The sequence below is a fragment of the Carassius auratus genome, unplaced genomic scaffold, assembly GCF_003368295.1.
Source record: "Carassius auratus strain Wakin unplaced genomic scaffold, ASM336829v1 scaf_tig00035832, whole genome shotgun sequence".
Classification (NCBI taxonomy): domain Eukaryota; kingdom Metazoa; phylum Chordata; class Actinopteri; order Cypriniformes; family Cyprinidae; genus Carassius; species Carassius auratus.
In genome coordinates, this window is record NW_020526268.1 from 30,001 (window position 1) to 55,000 (window position 25,000).

General features: G+C 35.1%; 1 protein-coding gene and 1 pseudogene across 1 annotated transcript in view; one reads left to right on the plus strand and one right to left on the minus strand.

Annotated features, from left to right (window-relative positions):
• The window catches only part of LOC113082372 (ryanodine receptor 3-like), a 30,231-nt gene extending 29,045 nt beyond the window's left edge, over window positions 1–1,186 (minus strand). Inside the window, exon 1 of the mRNA XM_026254035.1 lies at window positions 1,103–1,186. Within this exon, the coding sequence (XP_026109820.1) occupies window positions 1,103–1,150 (48 nt within the window). The 5' untranslated portion in view covers window positions 1,151–1,186. The remainder of the gene's footprint in view (window positions 1–1,102) is intronic.
• A 2,712-nt stretch (window positions 1,187–3,898) lies between these two features.
• Window positions 3,899–25,000, plus strand: part of LOC113082371 (formin-1-like) — a 37,581-nt pseudogene continuing 16,479 nt past the window's right edge.

A 25,000-nucleotide genomic window follows, 5' to 3' on the forward strand; every position in this document is an offset into this window, starting at 1 on the left:
ACAGAGACTGAATGATCAAATGTAAAATACCCCTGCATAGTCTTCCCTGTATAAATGAGATCTAATAAACCAGTGTTAAAGCTACAAGTGATTTCTCTCCGTCGTGTTGTTTGATTAACATTCATGACACAGAGAGCAACAGGAACATTAAACTGCTGTGAATCAATACACCGTGACACATCCGTTCTCCTTCACCCCAGCGTGTGTGTGCACAAGGACACTCACACACACATGCATTTGGACATTATTTCACAAGTAAGTGTCATTTCAAGCACAAACACACAAAGTGAAATCAGCACCTGTTCGCATCCAAGCTCTGACCGCATCAAATGTTTTACAATTGCATTGGACAAACACCTTTGTCTAAAAAGACTTGCACTGCTTTCTAGGTTTACATTAAGTTAGATATTCATGCTTTTCCCGGGAACCGAACCCATGACCTCATCATATTCCGAATATGGCCACAAACGGAATACACTGCTTTCTCTGAATCTGATTAATGAGCCACATCTCACTACATAACATCCTAAAGAGTGTCTGTTTTACAATCACTTCATGTGCATCTTTTTATATCAAATACACTAATATTATTAATAAAGTCTGTTTTATACTGTTTAGATGTCTGAGATATATATATATAATCGGGTTGGGGAGTAACGGAATGAATGTTACATGTAACGCGTTACATAATCAGGATAATGTAACTCGTTACAATAGGATATGATACATGTCATATATATAGATAGATATACAAACACACACACATATATACACATGTGCATACAGAATAAACACATACTACCCTGAATGTCTAACACTACACACCAGCTTTTCTTGAATGAAATGAAACTTATCTTTAACTAATGACATTAAAAACCTGATGTGTTCAATTCAACAAGATCAGAGAGAAGAATCAGGCGTTCGCGTTCATCATCTGCCCACATCTATTAAACACCAAGGTAAGAATCGAGCGCATCTGTGCCTGCACGCGCCGCAGGATAAAGAAGACGCGGCGCGTCGCGCTCCTCGCACGCGATGCGACGCGTCTCGCGCGGATGATTGTTTCACAAACACAGGGATCAGAGAAAGCCCGCATCCTCACCGTGCGCAGGAACTGGATCTCATCCTCCGCGTCTCCGCCTTCAGCCATGATGAGCTCCGTCAGTCAGGCGCGCGCCGCACGCCGCCGTCAGTGAGTGAGTGAGTGAGTGCGCGCACGCGCTTCCAGCTCAACCGCATTGGGGTTTCATCTCTGACGTCACGCCTGGCGCGTATTAATATTAATACATATTTGTTGACTATATATAAAACTAATATTGATAGAAGATGTTCAGTTTGCCATGTTCACGCAGACACTGTCTTTCATTTATTTCGGTTATAAGTTTTTTATACTGAACAACTGTGGAAAAAAATATTGGGACATTTATATTAAAAAGAATAAATATATGTAAAGACATTGATTTGTTATGAATTTAATTTGTTTTCTTGGCAAATTTCCGTCCATATATTTAGGTTCACTAACTATCAACCAATTATTATTATTATTATTTTAAGTGTTTAAAATGTATCTTTATTCTATTTCATCCTCATTAAATAAGAAAGCAAGGAGAACTTTAATTTGTAATTATTTGTCATTTGTACAGTCAAACTGATGTAGAAATTAATATCTTACTCTCATGGTTTAATTTTTTTCCTTCTTCTTTTTCTCTCTCTAGCTTTTCTAATTTTTCCATTGTTATATTTCATTAATAAATCATTAATTTTTTCTCATTTTTCTTTCCCATGTGTTCTGATGACATTGATGCAATAATGTCATATCTGTACTGTTTACAAGCATGATAATAATAATAATAATAATAATAATTGATTATTATTATTATTGATTGATTATATTTCTTCTGTGAACACTTATAACTCTTAACTCTTATGTTATTACAGTATATACACTGATTGTGTTTTTGTCTCAAAAATATATTTGAAAAAGGTGAACATCATTAAAAAACAAACATTTACTCTCTTAATTGTTATTATTATAATTCTACATGTCTATTTTATTATTGTTATTGTTGTTATATTATCATTATTTTAGCAATTTTGGCATGTTGCATGGTTATTAATTTTTTTTTATTTACTTTTTTATATTTGTAGATTTTGTGACAACTTGCCCCGGTCTCTTTTAACCATGAGAGCAAAGCGCAAGTCTCTTCTCTTCTTTGAGAAGCTGCTAAATGACTTTGTCTCTTCACGCAGTGAGTAAAGTAGATAACTGGGACGCTGCATTGAGCCTGCTGCTGTTCTCAAGGTCACACACACACACACTCACACACACACACACACACACACACTCACACACACACACACACACTCACACACACACACACACACACACACACACACACACACACACACACACACACATACACACTCACACACACACACACACACACTCACACACACACACACACACACACACACACACACTAATCGAGCTCTGTTCACCGGTGAGATGATGTCATGCTCACAAAGGGCTGTAACTGTTGCAGATAAACAGCTAATTATTTCTGCAGAAACAAATACAGCCAAGAATACAGGAATCATTAAAAATGTTATGTTCTGCTTCAAAATTAATCTGCTCATTCATTGCTGTCAGTTTTGAAGATGAATGCATGAAAACGTGAATAATTATTTACATTTACACGCATCCCGAGACGCTGTAAAGGATAAACGGAGGAAGGATTTACATTTGTGCATTGAGCAGATGCTTTTATTTTATTTCTGAAGCGATCTTAAATCATCCGGGTTTATAAGAAAGCTAGGTTAAGAAGTCAGCTAGAGCAGAGGAGAAATGGAAATTCTTCTTATTATTACGAATTCATATTTTTCTGATGTATTTGCACGTGCATGTGAAATAATTCAGTGTTGCTTGTTTCGTGTTGGTTTCATGACATTCTAATTTAATAATAATAATTAATTATTATACTTTACATATCGTCTTGCTCAAAACTAGATATCTTACATCATTTTAATTGTATAAATTTTTATTTTATTTTTTTTATTATTATTTTTTTTTTTTTTAAGAAATACTTTAATAAGCTATTATTTGAATCAAAATATAAGTCTAGGTCCATGCAGTGATGAATCTGTTGATTTGTGATCCTCTGCTGTGTCCTAGTGGTGTGACTGTGAAAGAACAGAGAACACATAGAAATAGAAATAGAATTGTGTATTCTGTATTCTCGTTGCTCAGCTAATTTTTTTTTTTTTATGTAAACAACATGGAATTGCTTCAAGTGAGCATATTTATTCATTGTTAAATTATTGCTTGGCCAGAATAAACATTTTTTTTTCCATGCTGAATAAAAACATGAATTTCCTTCAAATAAATAAATAAATAAATATATTTAAAAAACATATATATATTTACCTGCTCCAAGCATTTGAACAGTAGTGTACATTGTAAAAAAAAAAAAAATAAATAAAAAAATAAATAAAAAACTTTTAAATTGCAGCTGTTCTTTTATTCATCAAAGAATCTTGAAGAAAAAAAAAAAAAAAAAAAAAAAACTTAACATCCAACATTAATGATTTCTGGAGGACTGGAGTAATGATGCTTAAAATAGAGCTTTGCTCACAGAAATAAATTAGATTTCAAAGTCTATTCAAATAGAAAACCATTATTTTAAATCACAAAAATATTTCAAAATATCTCTATTTTTTCTGTATTTCTGATCAAATAAATGCAGCCTTGATGAGCAGAAGAGACTTCTTTAAAACACATCACAAATCTCACTGATCCCAAACTTTTGAACAGTATTGTTTTCTTTTGAAAGTCAAACTGAAACACGTTTTAAAAGCTTTATAAAGTTACAGTTACTATAGTTACTGTTACTACAATAAACCCATCTTGTGTTTACACAGGGATCTTTAAACACTGTTAGCAATATCTCACAAATCCTTATGAAAGCAGGTTTATATTGGTATGTATGCTATTAATATATATGTGTGTGTGTGTGTGTGTGTGTATGTTTTAAGTTTTCCTTCTGAGGATATTTAGTCGTTTATGTAATTCTTTAATAAATAGATAGATAGATTTGTCTTCTGTCCCCTTTAAGTCAATACTGCTGTCTTGCTGATGTTCTGCAGCACTGCTGCTTTGCTTCATGACACGCTTCTGATGGGGGTGGGGCCACCTTGAAGTCAACCAATCACATCCGCGGATACAAACGCTGCCGCCTCTGACTGGTTTGCACGGCTGTCAATCACAGACTGAGCGCACTGTCCTCCAGAACGCACTTTATTCCGAGAGAAAGAGAGAGAGAGAGACGGATCCGTAATGCTGCTCAGATGGGTGAGTTTAGCACGATTAACTTCATATAACACACGATTATTGAAATCAAACACGTTAACCTGAGCTGAAATTATGTGTTAGTGCGGAAGAGCTCGTGCGTTTTATTTGCTGGACGAATAGCAGCAGAAAAGACGCAGAACAGAAGTAATGTTGTGTTTTATTATAGATATATAAAGATCATGCAAATGCATTGGTCATAATCATATTTTAGCAACATTAAATGTGTATTGTTGAATGCAAAGTGTAAGAAATGCAGTGAATGTTTAAAGCATCAATGATGCAGCAGTGCAAAAATAACTTTCTGCATAATAAATGATGCTCAGTATACTGCAGATTATTCACTGCCACTGTGCAATGCACCTTATATATAAGGTATATATAATGTATATATATATATAGCACCAGGATAAGATACTTATTTGTTTTGGTTTAATCACTGCTGGGGGTTTGCAAATCTTTGCCAGACATTTTTACAGGCCAGAAAATAAACTGTTGATGTGTTTTGGCCAAAATATTCATGAATGCATGACTAACAGTGGGTCTATTGATAATGCCATTCAATATGTTTTATTCTGCTTAAGCCTTTGAACTGTATGCATAATTATTTAAATAAGCAGTTGAGTGAGTAGAGCACCCTTCATCATGGACCTCATAACCTCACACACACATACACACACACACACACACACACACACACACACACACACACACTTTTAAATGAACCGAGCTCATACAGAAACTGCAGTGAATGTCCCTTTAAAACATGTTGATTATAATATGAAAATAATACTTGCTCGTGATTGTTCAAAGGTTACTTTTAAAAGTTACTTTTAATCTTCTCTGAAAAGCAATATGTGTAGAAATAAATTTACTCAAATTGAATCAGCAATTAAGACATATAATTAAACAAGAAATAGAAAGACTAAAATAGTTTTTTGCTTGTGAAATGTATACCAATAATCAATATTTACAACTTTTGAAAAATATATAGATATTTTTACAGTGTATGCATTGCATTTTTTGATTGTTTGCACAAACCAAATGTATTACTTTAAAGCCTGTTTTTATTATTTACATATACATTTTTATGTTGCATTTATACAGGCCTTAAATCGCCCCAATGATGAGCTCCCGCTGTGTCTGTCCACCCCGGGACGTCCCCGACTTGAGACCACGAGACAACTACCAACTTAATTCAGGAGTGTGATTAATTAAAAACGGCTCCGTAATGGAAGGCACGCACACTGTGCTGCGTCTGTACAAACCCATCCAGGAGCTGTGCTTCATCAGTCTCTACTTCCCAACCAGGAAGTCCCGAGGTTTCCCACGAGCTGACCAAACCCCTCGTGAAGTCCGGCCTCAGGATGAAGACGCTAAACAAAGAGGCCAGTATTCCTGCGAGGCCACAAAAGCAGCGGTCGCACAGCTCCACTGGCTGACCACAGAACACCATCAGCTGCTCACGCACCTCTTGTCTTTATGCAGTGAATGTGCAGACAGGATTAAGATGGGCAACCAGGACGGGAAGCTCCCGGAAGGACACGGGGAACGTCTGGGACATGATGTTAGCAGCAGTAACTTCCCTACATCTCTGCCCCCGGAGCATAAGAGAGCAGCTTTTAGAGTTCGTAAGCTGAAGAAGCTGGGTTCTAAGAAGATGGACAGCGCTGAAGAGTTCTTGCAGAGTAGGATGAAGAAGAAGGTGCAAAGTGGAGCGTCTGAGTTTCCCCCGAAAGCACCCGGAACGCCAATCTCTTTTCGGGGCCGGGATACTTCAGGGTCAGAGTCTTATGTCAGCGTCTCAAGCGAGCCTCTTCTTCCAATGGAGGAACACTTCCAGATCGCTCACGACGGATGGGATTTTATGGAAGAGCCTCGTTCTTTTGAGTCTGAGATGGATCTTTCGGAGATTGATAACCAACTCACTTCGGAGTGCGAGGAACCACTGGGAAACCAACCTGGATGTGTGCTACAGGAGCCAATGCCCATTGGGAACCAACAAGGTCAATCAACCATTGGAAGATTGGAAGTTAACCAAAGGGACGACAACAAGGACAACCAGGAATCTGGATCCAATTCCAGTTTGGAAGTTGGACAAGAAGAGATCAAGCTCTTTACTCAGGTGAACACCAAATCAAACTTCTCGCCTTGCGTTGACGCCAACTCTAGAAGCTCTACGCTTCATCCCTGGAGCAAGAGCCCTACATCCATCTCTCTCTCTGGGATCTTCAACGTGTCTTATCCTCCAACCAACAGTCTCCAAAGCATGTCTCCTGTCCTGTCGCCTCTGTCTTCTCAACTTTCGAGTCCCCAAATGAACCACCGGATTGTGTTGCTTCCTGAGGATGATGGAAATAAACGCTCCTCGAGAGACGAGCCCAAAGTCGCCACAGAGGTCATCGACAAAAACGGGAACCGTCGGACGGTCACACGTCTTGACCTGAACCTCAGCAATCATTTCAACGTGAACGGAGCCAGTACATCGACCTCAGGTAGGAAACGGATCCCAAAGAAGAAGCCCAGCTAACAGAAATGTTCTCGCAAACTTCACCGATGTTATGTAAATGTAAGGACAAAACATCATTAATGTAATTACTTTATTAAGATTTTATATACGTTGTCCTACGAAAAACAATTTCGGAACGTCTTTATGATGTAATTTGTACTTGAAAGTTCTAAGAAACGTTTTTTTAACATTTAAATAGCAAAAAAATAATTAAACATATAGGAAACATTTTAGTCACTATTAAATAACGTTGTTTGTATCGCGACAAATAAAAATAAACGTTCAAAAGACATATGTTGGGTTTATATAAAATAAATGTTTTAGTCACAGCAACATAAATGTGCATTTTGATGTTATAAAAAATAAATGTTCAAATAACGTTATATTTTGGGTGAAAATAAATTAATAAAATGTTGTAAGAAAAGCTTTTGTAACCTTTAAATAACAATATAATCATGATAAGAAAAGTGGCCATTTTAATGTTTATATAAAGTATAAAAACTTACAATTCAAATAAAGTTATATATTTTTAATAGAATGTTTAAGAAACGTTTTTGTAACCTTTAAATAAAGTTCTTATCGCGACAAGAAAACTGGGCATGTTCTTAGAGTATTAAAATTAAATGTTCAATAATATTATATTTTGTGTAAAAATGTTTTAGTAGAACTTTTTAGAAGAATTTCATTTGCTTTTAAATAACGTTCTTATAAGAACAAGAACATTTTAACGCTTTTAGAATATTTATTATGAATGTTCAAATAACATTATATTTTGAGTAAAAACTAAAATGAATAAAATGTTTAAGAAATTTCTAATCAAAGTTAAATAACATTCTAATCATGACAAGAAAACTGGACATTTTAAACATAACTTAAAAAAAACATATTTTGGGTAAAAACGAAGTTAGTAGAACTTTGTGAGAAATGCTTTTGCAACCGTTCGATCGCGTCATAATCACAACAAGAAAACGAGACATTTCAATGTTTTACAAACATTTCAAAACAACGTTCCCACAATGTTTTTATACCAAATCATTTATTTGGGAAATGTGCTTGAGAAATCAAACTAGTAATCTCGGTTGTTCAGGTTTATATTGATTTCTTAGGATTGTCATGTGACTCAAGACAAGAATTTCAGCCTCCCAGCCCTCTTTCCCAAAGAGCCATTATTACATTCTCTCTCTCTCTCTTTCTCTCTCTCTCTCTGTGTGTGTGTGTGTGTGAGAGAGTCCGAGATAAGAATCCAGTCCTGATCTCTGTAAGATCAAAGCCTTGTGTTTCGGCTCTCGGGTTCAAGCACTGGTGCCGCTCTCATGAACATAATTTGCTCTGCACCTTCATCTGTTGGTTTGGGGCGCTTCAGAAGTCCCGAACATTAGAAGGATTAAAGCGCTCTGTTGCTGGAGCAGGACTTCAGAAGCGTGTAAGCTGCATCTCACGGCTGCACTGACGAGAAAAGAAAGAATTCCTGTTAAGCGTCTGCCCTTTCTGTGATGTTCCTCTAATTCAAGGCTAAATTCAGCAGATAGTATGATTGATCATCGCATATTAGACACGTCTGCTTGAGGAAGAGTAGAAGCAGTGAAGTCTGCTCTAGAATCTGCTCCAGAGTCACAAATACAGTGTCTCGTCTGCTTATAAGAGGTCAGTCAAGTAGAATGAGATATAGTTTATATTTATAAATATTAATAATGACTACATAATAATAATAACATAAATTAGTATATTATTATAATTTCAAAAGAAAATGTGACTGCTGCTTGCTTACTGTGCTGTTCTGTTGCTATGTGGTTGCTAAGGTGTTCGGTGTAGTTTGTACAGTTCAGTGCGGTTGCTAGGGTGTTGCTATGAGGTTGCTAAGGTGTCCGGAGTAGTTTGTACAGTGCTGTGTGGTTGCTAGGGTGTTGCTAAGTAGTTGCTAAGGTGTACGGAGTAGTTTGTACAGTGCTGTGCGGTTGCTAGGGTGTTGCTATGAGGTTGCTAAGGTGTCCGGAAGTAGTTTGTACCATGCTGCTGTGCGGTTGCTAGGGTGTTGCTATGTAGTTGCTAAGGTGTCCGGAGTAGTTTGTACAGTGCTGTGTGGTTGCTAGGGTGTTGCTATGAGGTTGCTAAGGTGTCCGGAGTAGTTTGTACAGTGCTGTGCGGTTGCAAGGGTGTTGCTATGGGGGTTTGCCAAGGGAGTAGTTTTTACCATGCTGCTGTGCGGTTGCTTGGGTGTTGCTATGTTGTTGCTAAGGTGTCCGTAATAGTTTGTACAGTGCTGTGCGGTTGCTAAGGTGTTGCTACGTTGTTGTTAAGGTGTCTGGAGTAGTTTGTACAGTGCTGTGCAGTTGCTAGGGTGTTGCTATGTGGTTGCTAAGGTGTCCGGAGTTGTTTGTACCATGCTGCTGTGCGGTTGCTAGGGTGTTGCTGTGTGGTTGCTTAGGTGACTGGAGTAGTTTGTACCATGCTGCTGTGCGGTTGCTAAGGTGTTTGTGCTATGTGGTTGCCAAGGTATTCAAAGTGTTTTTAGCATGCTGTTATGTGCTTGTTAGTGTGTTTGGGAGGTTGCCAGGGTGTTGCTAGGTATTCTGAGTGTTTTTATCATACTTCTACTCAGTTTCTAGGGCGTGTAATTGTGTGAGTGATTTCCAGGATGTTGCTCTGTGGTTTTTAAGGCATACTGAGAGGTTTTTAGCATGCTTCTGTGTGGTTGCTAGGGTGTGGTTGTCTTGATTTCGTAGTTTAGCATACAAGTTGTTAGGGTGACTGAATATTTGCCCGTGCGTTGCTGTTTGATTGCTGATGTGTAAAGTTGCTAGGGCAATTAGGTAGTTTCCATATGGTTGCTAAAGTGTTCTGAATATTTACAGCACACTGTTGCTGCAGTGTTTGCATGTTTGTAGTGCTGCAGTGCAGTTGCTAGGGTGATTGAGTGGTTTCCTGGGTGTTGCTAAGGCCTTCTAAATGATTTTGAGCATGTTGCTATGCAGTGGTTGCCAGGTTGATGCTATGTGGTCACCAAGGTGATTTTTAGTATTCTGTTGCTATGCAGTCGCTAGGGTGATTGGGTGGTTTCCAAGATGTTGCATTGTAGTTGCTAAGGTGCTATGCATTTACTAGGGTTTCCTGGGTGGTTCCCAAATGTCTTTTAACTCAATATATATATATATATATATATATATATATATATATATATTATATATATATATATATATATATATATATATGTGCTATTTTAAATCGCACCAACAAAACCAGTGTTAATTGTGATAGATATATTTTCTTATTAAACTGGAGGTGTGATGTCATTCATTCTGCTCTATGAAGACGTTCTCCATTGTTCAGTGAGATCATGTGAGATGTGATCGTTGTGATGAACTCAAGAACACTCGCAGGAGTTGTTGCTGAACCCTTGTGTTACTCTATACTCCATTACACTAGATTTCATTTAATCAATCAATAAAACCTCTATAAATACCCCCAGCGTGTAAAGAATCAGTCCTGATCATTGTGACTCAGTGCTTTATGAATTAACCTTCATGGACTTCATCATTTACAATAATACTGTGACTAAAACACAAGTAAAGTGTTTGTATTCTGAGAATGTTCAAATGTATTCTTCTTGTATGTAGAACTTTATTTAAAATATTTCTTACAACATTCTACTAATTAGATTTTCACACAAAATCCTTCATTTCTTTGTGAATGAGGAAAGAAAGAAAGACATGAACATCTTGGATGATATCTTGGGTGAGTGAGTAAACTATCAGGAGATTTTTATTCTGGAAGTGAACTACTGCTTTAAGAACGTTTTGTTCTAATGTTTAAGAAAGCGTTGTGAGAGCGATCTCTGTTGCTGGGTCTGCACTGGTTCTAGCAGCTCAGCATCACTGTAATGAAATCAAGCAATCAGTCCAGAGGTCATGTGAGACTGATCACACACACACACACACACACACACACACACACACACACACACAAACACACACAGAGACAATGAAGATCCTCTGCGCTTCTTGCGTGCTTTGCATGTCTGGCATTCGGCAGCAAACACAGCACTCCTGACGTGCGTGTGTGTGTGTGTGTGTGTGTCTGTCATATCAGGACACAACTCTGTATAATGACATGGGTATGACACAGGTATTACAAGGAGAGGGTGACTTATGAGGACATAACCCATGTCCCCATTTTTCAAAACACTTATAAATCATACAGAATGAGTTTTTTTGAGAAAGTAAAAATGCACAAAGTTTCCTGTGAGGGTTAGGGTTAGGTGTAGGGTTGGTGAAGGGACATAGAATATACAGTTTCTACAGAATAAAAACCATTACACCTATGGGATGAACACACTTTACACAAAACAAACCCCAGTAATCTCACACACATCTCCTCGAGATCTCAATACTATCCAATCGAATTCATTTTTAGCTCCGTACTCGAACTATTGAGTTGCATGATTTTTATTTGTTTTGAGGTAGTTCATGAGAAATATCCCGAGGTGAAGTTACTAAAATGAAGTGCATTGTTTTTAGGTCTTTAGATTCAGCTTCTGTATCATCTCATTCGACCGGATTTACAGTCTCACAGATGAGACCATTCACACTATAACAATAATTATAATGATGAATTATGATTGACTGTTAGTATATTAGTCATAATCGTTGGGTAAACTTCTACAGCGGTCACTTAATTATTTTAAATCATATGTTTTGAATTCAAAATCAGCTTGGCACAAAAACAGGAGAGCTCTAGTAATATAATCTCTATTACAAGCTCATATTATCAGGGCAGCATCAGAACAGACGTATTGAACCACTCCGTTCATTCACAGTGAATCAGCCTGAGGCTTTAAACACACACACACACACACACACACACACATACTGTCTATCTGACAGCTGCTCTATTAACACACTCTACTCTGATCTCCCTTCCCCTCCGTCACACGAACAGACATAGAGAAGCTGTTTTAAAAGTGTGACAACTTGCCCCGGTCTGGCCTACAGAGACTGCATTAGTACGTCAGATGCAAATCTTTTGATCGAACTGATTAAAACATTTACATTTAGTTTAGTTAAACTGCTGTATACTGTACAAAAGTCTCAAACAGCACATTCAGACTGATATCTGTATGCGTCTCAATAGCCAGCGGCGCCCCCTGGAGGAAGAGCAACTCTGTCTCATAGGAATCAGTTATTATAGTTAACTAATATGTATTAAAATGACTAAAATTAAATAATAAAAAAACTAAATAAAAAGTAATGAAACCCATATAGACACTAATAAATATTAATAAATAAATAACTAATAAAAATGACAAAAACTAAAGTTATAATGGAAATAAAAAATAAAAATAAAAGCTAATTCAAAATATTAATTAAATATAATGGTGTAAACATATAATAATATGACACTGATAGTAAAATAAGATTGGTTATAAGCATTTGATTCCCTGTGGGTTTACAGTAATAGACTGAGATCTGCTTTACATGGATCTAAATAGTTGATCATTATAATTACTGAGAAGTTGTGTTGTGTTCACATGGTGGCGCTGTTTCATTTCTGATTTTTGATGAGTTCATTAGTTGAGTGCTTGATTCACACAGATGAAAACAGTGCTTCTGGTTCACTGTGATTTTACTATGGTATTGCAGCAGAAGTGCAGCTGGAGTCGATCTGTTTTGAGCATCTTAATTTCATGAGCTTGAGCCTAAGAGAGATGCAATCAATCTGACTGTGCATTTGGAACAGAACCAGGTGTTTAGTCAGCGTTTGGAGGTCCAGCTGCAGATGCATTATCATAATGAGATGTGATTAATTACCGCAGCCTTCATTCACATGATTTGTAGTGCTTTTAATGCCACACACACAGGAAATTTGTGTGAATTTAGATACTACTTCCCTCATAATTTCTCCAACTCTTTTCTGTGCTGTGGCCCATCAGTAGTTCTGGAAGATAATAGCAGGAGCTTTTTTATAAAACTCACACACACCCAGTGTGGGAAAATGTGACTTAATATAATGTTTAATGCACTTCATGTTGTTGATGGAATGCAATATATTTTGGAAATAGAATATATTTTCTTACTCTTTGTATTTTTATATCAATATGGTACAAGATTATCCTATTTAAATTCATGTGAAAAGCAGTCCATCTGAGTTCGGTCAACAGTCATCTAAAAGTAGTCTGATTATATTACCTAAAATGTGTAACTTAATAGATTATGTTACTAACTTCATTTCTTGTCATGTATTTTGTAAGACAAATATATTTTAGACGTCCTGGCACACAATCACTTTTTGCTCTAATTATTGCTGTTATCATTAAAGCAGTGACTTCATTCAAGAATTCCTAACGTTAATGTTTAATCATTTTTCTTGCAGAAAACTCTCTGTTGCGGACGGAGGACATCTGGATGCTGGATGCGGATGAATCTGTTACCCAGGAGGCATTGCGTCGTCTCAGCAGACCGGATCACCTGGACTTCCTGAGAATCACACCACCAGAGGATGACATCATCGGAGACACTCCGTATAATCCCAAACTCGGAATAACAGTGAGTCAGTCAGCTCTGTGATGAACATATAATAGTGTTTATTCTTGATGATAATTCAGTTAGAAGCTTAAGGGTTTAAAAAATAAAAATAGAAAAAGTAATTGCAATCTCACATAACTGAATTTTTCTTTGAATTCTGGCTTTATTTCTCACAATTATAATTTATATCTCATAATTCTGACTTTTTTCTGAATTCTGGCTTTATGTCTCATAATTCTGACTCTTTTTCTGAATTCTGGCTTCATGTCTCATAATTGTAGTTTATGTCTCATAATTCTTACTCTTTTCTGAATTCTGGCTTCATGTCTCATAATTGTAGTTTATATCTCATAATTCTTACTCTTTTCTGAATTCTGGCTTCATGTCTCATAATTGTAGTTTATGTCTCATAATTCTGACTCTTTTTCTGAATTCTGGCTTCATGTCTCATAATTGTAGTTTATATCTCATAATTGTGACTTTTTTATGAATTCTGGCTTCATGTCTCATAATTGTAGTTTATATCTCATAATTCTGACTCTTTTCCTGAATTCTGGCTTTTTGTCTCATAATTGTAGTTTATATCTCATAATTCTGACTCTTTTCTGAATTCTGGCTTCATGTCTCATAATTGTAGTTTATGTCTCATAATTCTGACTCTTTTTCTGAATTCTGGCTTCATGTCTCATAATTGTAGTTTATATCTCATAATTGTGACTTTTTTATGAATTCTGGCTTCATGTCTCATAATTGTAGTTTATGTCTCATAATTCTGACTCTTTTCCTGAATTCTGGCTTTTTGTCTCATAATTGTAGTTTATATCTCATAATTCTGACTCTTTTTCTGAATTCTGGCTTTTTGTCTCATAATTGTAGTTTATATCTCATAATTCTGACTCTTTTTCTGAATTCTGGCTTTTTGTCTCATAATTGTAGTTTATATCTCATAATTCTGACTCTTTTTCTGAATTCTGGCTTCATGTCTCATAATTGTAGTTTATATCTCATAATTCTGACTCTTTTTCAGAATTCTGGTTTTATGTCTCATAATTGTAGTTTATGTCTCATAATTCTGACTTTTCTGTGAATTCTGGCTTCATGTCTCATAATTGTAGTTTATATCTCATAATTCTGACTCTTTTCCTGAATTCTGGCTTCATGTCTCATAATTGTAGTTTATATCTCATAATTCTGACTCTTTTTCAGAATTCTGGCTTTTTGTCTCATAATTGTAGTTTATATCTCATAATTCTGACTCTTTTTCAGAATTCTGGCTTTTTGTCTCATAATTGTAGTTTATATCTCATAATTCTTAATCTTTTCTGAAATTCTGGCTTCATGTCTCATAATTGTAGTTTATGTCTCATAATTCTGACTCTTTTTCTGAATTTTGGCTTCATGTCTCATAATTGTAGTTTATATCTCATAATTCTGACTCTTTTTCTGAATTCTGGCTTCATGTCTCATAATTGTAGTTTATATCTCATAATTCTGACTCTTTTTCTGAATTCTGGCTTCATGTCTCATAATTGTAGTTTATATCTCATAATTCTTACTCTTTTCTGAAATTCTGGCTTCATTTCTCATAATTGTAGTTTATGTCTCATAATTCTGACTCTTTTTCTGAATTTTGGCTTCATGTCTCATAATTGTAGTTTATATCTCAGAATTGTGACTTTTTTATGAATTCTGGCTTCATGTCTCATAATTGTAGTTTATATCTCATAATTCTGACTCTTTTTCTGAATTCTGGCTTTTTGTCTCATAATTGTAGTTTATATCTCATAATTCTGACTCTTTTTCTGAATTCTGGCTTCATGTCTCATAATTGTAGTTTATATCTCATAATTCTGACTCTTTTCCTGAATTCTGGCTTCATGTCTCATAATTGTAGTTTATATCTCATAATTCTGACTCTTTTCCTGAATTCTGGCTTCATGTCTCATAATTGTAGTTTATATCTCATAATTCTGACTCTTTTTCTGAATTCTGGCTTTTTGTCTCATAATTGTAGTTTATATCTCATAATTCTGACTCTTTTTCTGAATTCTGGCTTCATGTCTCATAATTGTAGTTTATATCTCATAATTCTGACTCTTTTCCTGAATTCTGGCTTCATGTCTCATAATTGTAGTTTATATCTCATAATTCTGACTCTTTTTCTGAATTCTGGCTTTTTGTCTCATAATTGTAGTTTATATCTCATAATTCTGACTCTTTTTCTGAATTCTGGCTTTTTGTCTCATAATTGTAGTTTATATCTCATAATTCTGACTCTTTTTCTGAATTCTGGCTTCATGTCTCATAATTGTAGTTTATATCTCATAATTCTGACTCTTTTCCTGAATTCTGGCTTCATGTCTCATAATTGTAGTTTATATCTCATAATTCTGACTCTTTTCCTGAATTCTGGCTTCATGTCTCATAATTGTAGTTTATATCTCATAATTCTGACTCTTTTTCTGAATTCTGGCTTTTTGTTTCATAATTGTAGTTTATATCTCATAATTCTGACTCTTTTTCTGAATTCTGGCTTCATGTCTCATAATTGTAGTTTATATCTCATAATTCTGACTCTTTTCCTGAATTCTGGCTTCATGTCTCATAATTGTAGTTTATATCTCATAATTCTGTCTCTTTTTCTGAATTCTGGCTTTTTGTCTCATAATTGTAGTTTATATCTCATAATTCTGACTCTTTTTCTGAATTCTGGCTTTTTGTCTCATAATTGTAGTTTATATCTCATAATTCTGACTCTTTTCCTGAATTCTGGCTTCATGTCTCATAATTGTAGTTTATATCTCACTATTCTGACTCTTTTTCTGAATTCTGGCTTTTTGTCTCATAATTGTAGTTTATATCTCATAATTCTGACTCTTTTCCTGAATTCTGGCTTCATGTCTCATAATTGTAGTTTATATCTCATAATTCTGACCCTTTTTCAGAATTCTGGCTTCATGTCTCATAATTGTAGTTTATATCTCATAATTCTGACTCTTTTTCGGAATTCTGGCTTTTTGTCTCATAATTGTAGTTATATCTCATAATTCTGACTTTTTCATAGTTCTTATTTAGTTTTTGTCAGGTTTTGTTGCTGATCTGTGCACATTCTGTGAATTTTTATCTCCTAAATGATGACAAGCACAGACACAGACTGAATAACTTGACAGATATAACAGTTTGCTTGTGTGTTCATGAACTCATAGTTCCTCTGGACTTGTGGACTAAAGCTCACACACACACACACACACACACACACACAGGCTTTCTTTAAGAAGTCTTTCAGGTCCAAGATTCAAGATTCAAGAACTTTATTCGTCACATACACGATTACATTGAGCAGAGTTTCCCCAAAGTGGGGTTCGTGAACCCTGGTGGTTCGTGAGGGAATTGCAGGGAGTTTGTGAGTTGGTACAATGGTAATGTGCATGAAAGTATACCGTAGTCTTAAATATTAAGATACACAGGAATGTATAAGAGGCTAATGTGCACGTCAGCAAATCCAGATTTCTCAGCTCAGTGAGACGCTAGAGACTCATTTGTTTTTCAGAGGTCACATCTGACTGATTCAGCAGCACAACATGTAAATAACTTTAAAAACTGCTCTGAGAAAATGTGCTTATATAGTTCATATAGACTAAAATATGTTCCACTCACGTTTTTATGATGTTCCCATTACATTATAAAACTGTACTTTCTACAAGTTCTCTGAACCTTCATTGTTTTTTGGTTTTGTGAACGTTCTGCTTTGTAACTATGCAAATATTACGTTACTTTTTAACGTTACCCTCAGAACTTTTTGAAACATCCAACTAAAATGTTTCAGGAAAAACGTTCCTTGATTGGTGAATTTGAGAACATTATTAAAGACCAAATAACTTTTAATCAACATACTAATGACATTACTAGAGGAACATTTGTTCATAACTTTAGAAGAACCCTCTGAGTAGTCTTGATTTGGTCAAGACAGTTTTAAATTAGTATTAGTCCTGGGGTCAAATGTACTTTTTAGCTATTATTATCATATTTAGTCAAACTTTTCCTGTTTTTGTTAAGTTTTAGTCGACTAAATGTCTGAGCATTTAAGTTTTTTAAGCATTTTTCATTACATTTTCATCATGTTGTATAATAGTTAAACTAATAAAATTTAAATTTAATTTAATTTACTTTCCGTTAACGGAATTAATACTATTCTGAGAACATTCCCTGTTAGCTGGGTTTACGTGGGTGTGTGTGTGTGTGTGTGTGTATGTGTGTGTGTGTGTGTGTATTTCACATCAGTTAGTTTCAGTGAAGTTTCAGCATACTGACACACCCGTGACGCTCCTGTTATGTTCTGTTATCTGGTCTTACAGGTTAAACTAACTGCTTTTACTCCAGTAGTTTATCATTGTTGTTCTCAGTAGCATTGACAATAGACAGGAACTTTCCCTGATGTGTTATTTATAGACTTGAGTCGGACTCTATTCATTTTATTTTTCCCAAAGACAAAAAACAATCCTTTAAAGCAAAAAAAAAAAAGTATGTATTTATTTATTTATTAATTATTTCACCATAAAAAGATAAAATGGTTATAATAGGTTGGGTAAGTTTATTTATATAGCTATACATAATATACACAATGGATATTCAAAATGATTTATGTAAAAATATTTATCACAACAGACGTAAATAATAAAAATAGTATGCATGAAAAATATAAATAACAATAAGAGCAAAGAATAAAAAATTATTAAAATATGAAAGCATAATATTCGCTTAGAAGATAAGTTCAAGATAAAACGAAAAATATTTGTTTGTGTTTAATTTAGTCTGCTTACTGTAAATAAAGACAGCTTGTTATGATGTCCTTTTCTTCATTTTTATGTTTAATGTTTTGCACGTTAACACTCTGGTGTCAAGCGAAAAACACTATTGGATTTTTTATTTTATTTTTATTGGGAGTGTTATATGGTTTTACACTAACTGAAACCATGATAAAAATGCACTTTAAATAAACGACACTTTTTCTACCTGAACTTGATGTACAGTAAACACGATTTACATTGTTTCTTGTTCTTATGAGTTAAGCGCTGGTTCTCTTACATAAGAAGAGCTCAGAAGAGGCCCACAGAACTAATTCAGCTGTTAAATCTGCATATGGCTGCATTTTCTGGTTTTGGTAGAAGGACTAGTTTCAGCTCTGAACCGATCTTTGCCACATGTTGCGGTTGTTTCATTAAGACACTTTTCTTTGGGAAGAATTTCCTTTCATCCTGGAACAAACAAACAGACCGTGAACTTTTGTGGCATCTTTACCAGATCACCGTGACGACCAGAGCGGAATGTGTTCAGAGAAACACCAGCAGACCTGATAAAGACACGTTTATGAGATTTTATTATATGTTTGAATGTTAAAGAAAAATGATAGAAACATGTATACTTATATTCTGATGGTATTTTTGTGTTATTTAAAAAATTTGTAAGAATTATGTTAATGTTATAATAACATTATGCAAATAGATAAAATACGTATAGATTTTTATATTTTTATTCTATATATTTTATAAGATTTTTATTTATATTATTTATTTATTTATATTATTTATTTTTGATTACATTCTATGCATATTATTGCATTTTATTATTTTTAATTATTAAATAATGTTATATTAATATTCCATAAAAATGTAAAATACTTATAGTATTTTATATTTTTATAAAAAATAAAATATGTATATTTTTTTATAGATTTTAAATATATTTTTTATAGATTTTAAATATATATATTTTTTATAGATTTTAAATATATATTTTTATAGATTTTAAATATATATTTTATATATTTTTATTGTATTCCATATGCATTATACCCTCCTCCCCCCCAAAAAAATATAAAAATAAAAAAAATAATAAAATGAATAACTATAATCAGTCTCACACCACTGGAGGTTGTACAAGGAAGTTTGCAGACGGTCACTGATTTTGTATTCAAGCACTGCAGGTTAGCGCTATAGCAACAGAGAGGCGTGGCCAGTGACTGATTAAGCCCCTGTTGTAATAGTGTAGCTCCGCCCACTTCACCTGACCCTGCAGGAGATTCCAGGGAGAGAGAGAGATTGAATCCCAGCCTCACATTTCCAGTTCCTGCGCTCGTGTAACCGGACACTCGCAGGTGAATCTCAGCCAGGTTCACAGCAGATCAGAGACCGGGGAGTGGTTAGAGAGAAAGGTAATCAGACCTGCATGACCCCTCCTCTCCAAAGACAGCGCTGAACGTTCTCCAGGAGATACTCAAGCCTTCACAGACTCCGCCGGAGCAGGAAATGCCGTGCTGCCACATTCCAGAAAAAAAACACTATGGAAATGTTTATAGGAAGTCGTATCCACTGGTTCTGTGAGTTTCCTTTCACTGGACTAGAGCAACACTGAGGCACTTCAGACTCTGTTTTCGTTTGAGAATCACACTGGAACTGCATGGAACTAAAGTTTTTCCAAACGTTTTAGTGGCTCACAGCTCATTAGAACTGGAGTGTGTGTGTGTGTGTGTGTGTGTGTGAGAGAGTGAAGCCCGGGGATTTTCATGCACAAAAACCTTTTGTTTTCTCCAGTCTGTGAAACTAGAGTGCATGCAGGTTGAAGTAAAACCACAACAACTATGCAGCTATTGGATTATACTTCATAGGATTCAATGCAAACAGGATTATGGATCCAGACCACACTAGGAGCTCTTTGAGGTTCCTCGAGTCAGATCAGATGCCGGCTGTGTTGACATCATTCCGAACATTGCCTGAGGAAGATGCTAATGGTCATATTGGAGCAGTGGATCCTTTGAGCCTGAAATCTGGAGGTGGTTTGGAGGAAAATGTGGATCTGGAGTCCTCTGATCCGTGTGTGGTGCAGGTGACCAGGGTGGAGACATACATCGACGATGAGGAAGACACGACAAGCGTTCAGGAAAGGTCAGGTGACAAGGTCGCCTAAGGGGAACTACCACACTGCAAAAAATACTTTTTTCCTTGTTTTCCAGTAAAAAAAAATGTGATTCTTAAATCAAGATACATTAGTTTGAAGCAAAATGACAACTTTATTTCTATAGGGCTTTATAGAGTACAGATCGCATCGAAGTAGCAGCACAGAAATAGCAAAATAAGTTATGGAAACTGTTCAGATAAAAAAAAAAAAAGCTCAAAAACTGTATTTCTGATGTCAGGCCAGTAGATGGCGATGTCACTTTGTAAAGAAACATGTGAAGAAACAAACACAGGCATGACCTCACCGTTTTCACTTATCCACTTTTAATCTACATGAAGACGATAGTAGTAAAAATGTTTAATGTTTTCAAAAGTTTTCAGTCGTGTAAAAACCCCTAATGATGATAATTCGTGTTTCCTGAAAAAAAGTAAAAAAAAAAAAAACTGTTTTTGCTAAAAACAAGAAAAATATCTTAATAAACATAAACTTAACCCTTGTGCTGTGCTGAAAATGTGGTCTTCCTTGTTCAAAATGGCTTTTTAAAAGTTGGTCGTATATTTTTCGTTATGCCGTATTCTGTGTGTCTTCTGGTTAGCACATGTTTTGTGCTTCTTTTTGGATCTGGTTGATCAAACGGTTCATTGATATGAGCTCATTCGCCTCAGTTTGTGCCTACGATCAATCAGTTCCTGGAGGAAGTCCCAAACCTGTGCTTTTTGAAAGAATATATATTGAATCAAAGATTTGGAGATAAAATAGCATAACGAAAAATGAAAAACCATAAAACAATGTTACTAGCATGATTAATAAGTAACTAGCATGTTGTTAACATTATTAGCAAGTGACTACCCTGTTGTTTGCATGATAAGCAAGTGACTAGCATGTTGCTAGCATGATTATCAAATAACTAGCATGTTTCTAGCATCTTTAGTGAATGACAAGCATGTTTCTAGCATTATTAGCATGTTACTAGCATGTCGATAGTATGTTTCTAGAATGATTAGCATGTTACTAGCATGATACTAACATGATTACCTAGTTACTAACGTTTTGCTAACATGTTTCTAGAATGATTAACATGCTTGCATAATTAGCAAGTAACTATCATGCAGGTAGCATGATTAGCAATTTACTAACAAGTGACATGTGGCAAGTTACTAGCACGTCGCTAAAATGTTTTTAGCATTATTAGCAAGTTAATAGCACGTTGCTAAAATATTTGTAGCATTATTAGCAAGTTACTAGCACGTCGCTAAAATGCTTTAGCATTATTAGCAAGTTACTAGCACGTAGCTAAAATGTTTTTAGCATTATTAGCAAGTTAATAGCATGTCGCTAGCATGTTTCAAGCATAATTAGCAAGTTACTAGCATGTCGCTAACATGTTACTAGCATGATTAGCAAGTAACTAGCATGTCTGAAAAAATATTAATAAAACAAGTGTGGAAGTCAGTGGAAGTTGTACGTTTTAGTGCAATACTTTAACGCTAACTTGCATTTTCAGGAAAAAGGAAAATTGCACACAATAATTAGTGTTAAATCAAAGTGGAAACAAGATTAATTCTGTTATATACTGTATTATTAATACATTTTTGTTTGCATACTATTTATTATTTATAGATCCTTATTTGCAGACTATTGAGGATTATCATACCCCTGTGGACATTTTTTCTTTCTTGTTTTAAGCAAAAACGCACTGTATTTGGATGCTTTTTTCCCTCAGTCTCTTGTACAGTACAGTATCTTGATTCAGAATCTTTAGATAATTGTTCTGGAAAACAAGGAATGTTTTTTCTGCGGTGTGATTTTCGGTAATTGTGAGTGTAAAACGCAGCTTTAAATCTTCTTGTTGTTGACAGGGATCATGAAGGATCTACGGAAAGACTCGAGCCGTTCGTTGTCAAAGCCGAGAGTCTCGTGGAGAGATCGCTTAAAGACGTTTCGATTCTGAGCCGGACAGGTCCATACGCGAAACTCAACCGCTCGCTGGATTTCTCTCGTTTCTCCGACGATTCCAGAAAAGAAGTGGCATCTCGGAGCGTTCATAAAGTCGATTCAGCCTCAGAATTACTGAACAGAAGTTTAGTTCCTCCTCTCAAACCTGATTCTGAGTCACATCACATTGAGGATGCTGCTTTGGTTTCAGATGACTCAAACCAAGAACAGAATTCCGGAGCAGATCCAACATCTCCGACCGATTCCCAAAAGAGTCCAGCTTCTGTTTTACCCTCCCCAGATCTCTCTTCTCCGATAAAAGACTCCAAACAGGACAACAGACACCAGCTGCCGGCTCTGTTCAGCGGGATACGAGTGCTGAAGAAAGGAGCGCTCGGAGACGAGAGGGACACGCTTTCGGAAATCAAACAGCGAGATTCGGATCGATCGCTGCTGAGCCTCAATCAACACGTCAACAAAGCCAAACTCCAACAAGCTAAAAAGAAAACCCAAGTCAGAAGTCTGTCTGAAATCACCGGTCTGTTGCAGAAGGTCCAACAGAACGAGGATAAATCCCACTCTCCGGATCCCAGCGCAGATTCGTCATTCGATGCTGTAAAATCCAGATTATTCAGCTCCAACCCCGTGAAGAAGGATCCTGTGGAGGCAGCGCTGGACCTGGACGCCGTCCGGAGGAAGAAGAAGAACGATAAAGATCTGCTGAGGTCCATCTTTGAGAGACAGCTGAGTAAAGCTCTGGTCGCTGACTCCAAGAGTCCTACAGAGGAGGAAGTATGTGTTACAGATGATTTATCCACAAGATCCTTCTTTATTTAAACCCTCTTCATTCAGGCCAATACAATCAGAGTATGAGTCATTCATAGCATCATACTTGCAGTAGTTATTTCTATTTCTCTGTTTTTATCTGATTTTAAGGGTCCACCGCTTCACACGTCAGAGAATTTATTCAAGTTTTCAAATTTATTTATTTTTTTGTCCCTGAAAAAAATATAAATATTATTTATTTATTTATTATTTGCCATTATTATTAATGTTTTTCTGTTTCATTTGATTTCAAGAGTCCAAACAAATGTTAATAAAAATAGAAATATACTAAAAATATATAGTTTTAACTTTTTTTTACACATCAGTGAATTTAACTGAAATAAGTTACTGTCAATAAATAAGTTAAAAATTAAATGAATTCATATTTTTTTTTACAGGCAATGAACATTTTGCATTTTGCCGTTATAAAAATAGAAATGCTACTAATTTTTTAAATCATTTTTATTTTTCATTTAATTATTTTTATATTGAGTACCACTCATACAGATTTATTAATCCACAATCAACATGATAATTTATTTAATGCACAGAAAACTTTAACTTCATGCTGTTGTTAAGATAATTAGTGAAATAAATTCTATAAAAAATTACAAAACTTTTCTAGTACCATAGTTAAAGTATTTAGTTATTATTAATGTTTATTTCAACATTTATCAGTACATTTTTACATCAAAAGTCTTATGTGTTAATATTAGTTAGTGCATCATGAAATAACACGAGCAACCAGTGACAGTATTTTATTACCCATATTCATTTTTTAATCATGGAAATTTTTTCTCAAGTGGTAGGGCATTGCTTTAGCAGCGCAAGGTTGTGGGTTCGATTCCCAGGGAACTATTTTTATTTATAAAACAGTATTTTACTGTATTGAATTTTGGTGAAAATCAGCACAGATGATCAGATGTTTTGCTGGAGATTCTCTCTCTTCCAGTTTGACTTAGTTTAATGTGAGTTTTTGATCTTCTGTCTGTGCTCAGTCTGAGGTCACGTCTCCGTCTGACGGTGAGGACCGAACCCCTGGCCGTCTGCAGGCCGTCTGGCCTCCACCCAAAGAGGATGGAGAGGAGAAGGTGGGCCTGCGCTACACTGAAGCCGGTGAGTCTTGTGTTGCTCTGCTGGGTGTCGTGATGTCGTGTTGCAGTGGTGTGTGTTTTCTCTCTCTCAATGTTGTTGTGTGTGTTTCAGAGCACCAGGCCGCTCTCCTGCAGCTGAAGAGAGAGTTTAAAGAGGAGCTGGAGAAACTGCATGTGAGCGCTGCTTCCTAACAATCCTGCAGTACTGACAGAAAGCACTAGATGTCCTGAGAGACGGTCTGATCAAGATCTCAGTCTGGAACAATGCAGAAAGAAACAGCCTTTGACACCAATGTTACTGATGCACTATGAGCTGATTCTGAATCCCAGGGTTATTATAGATAAATATAACCTAAAAAAAAAAATGAAATAAAATCAACTTTAACTGAAATAAAAATGTATAAAAAAAAAAGTTTTCAGCTAAAACCATAAAAAAAACTTTAAATAAAAAAAAAAAAAAAAGATATATATATATATATATATATATATATATATATATATATATATATATATATATATATATATATATATATATATATATGTGTGTGTGTGTGTGTGTGTGTGTAAAAATAAATAATATATATTTTATATATATATATATATATATATATATATATATATATATATATATATATATGTATATATATATATATATATATACAATATATATATTTTTAAATACATTCAAAATAGTAAAAAAAAAAATATAGCACTATTTTTATAATACTAAATTAACACAATAGATTGAGTAGATATTTTAGTATCATTAATATTCTATTATAGTTTGTATTATAATTTTGAATGGTTTGTTTTTTATATT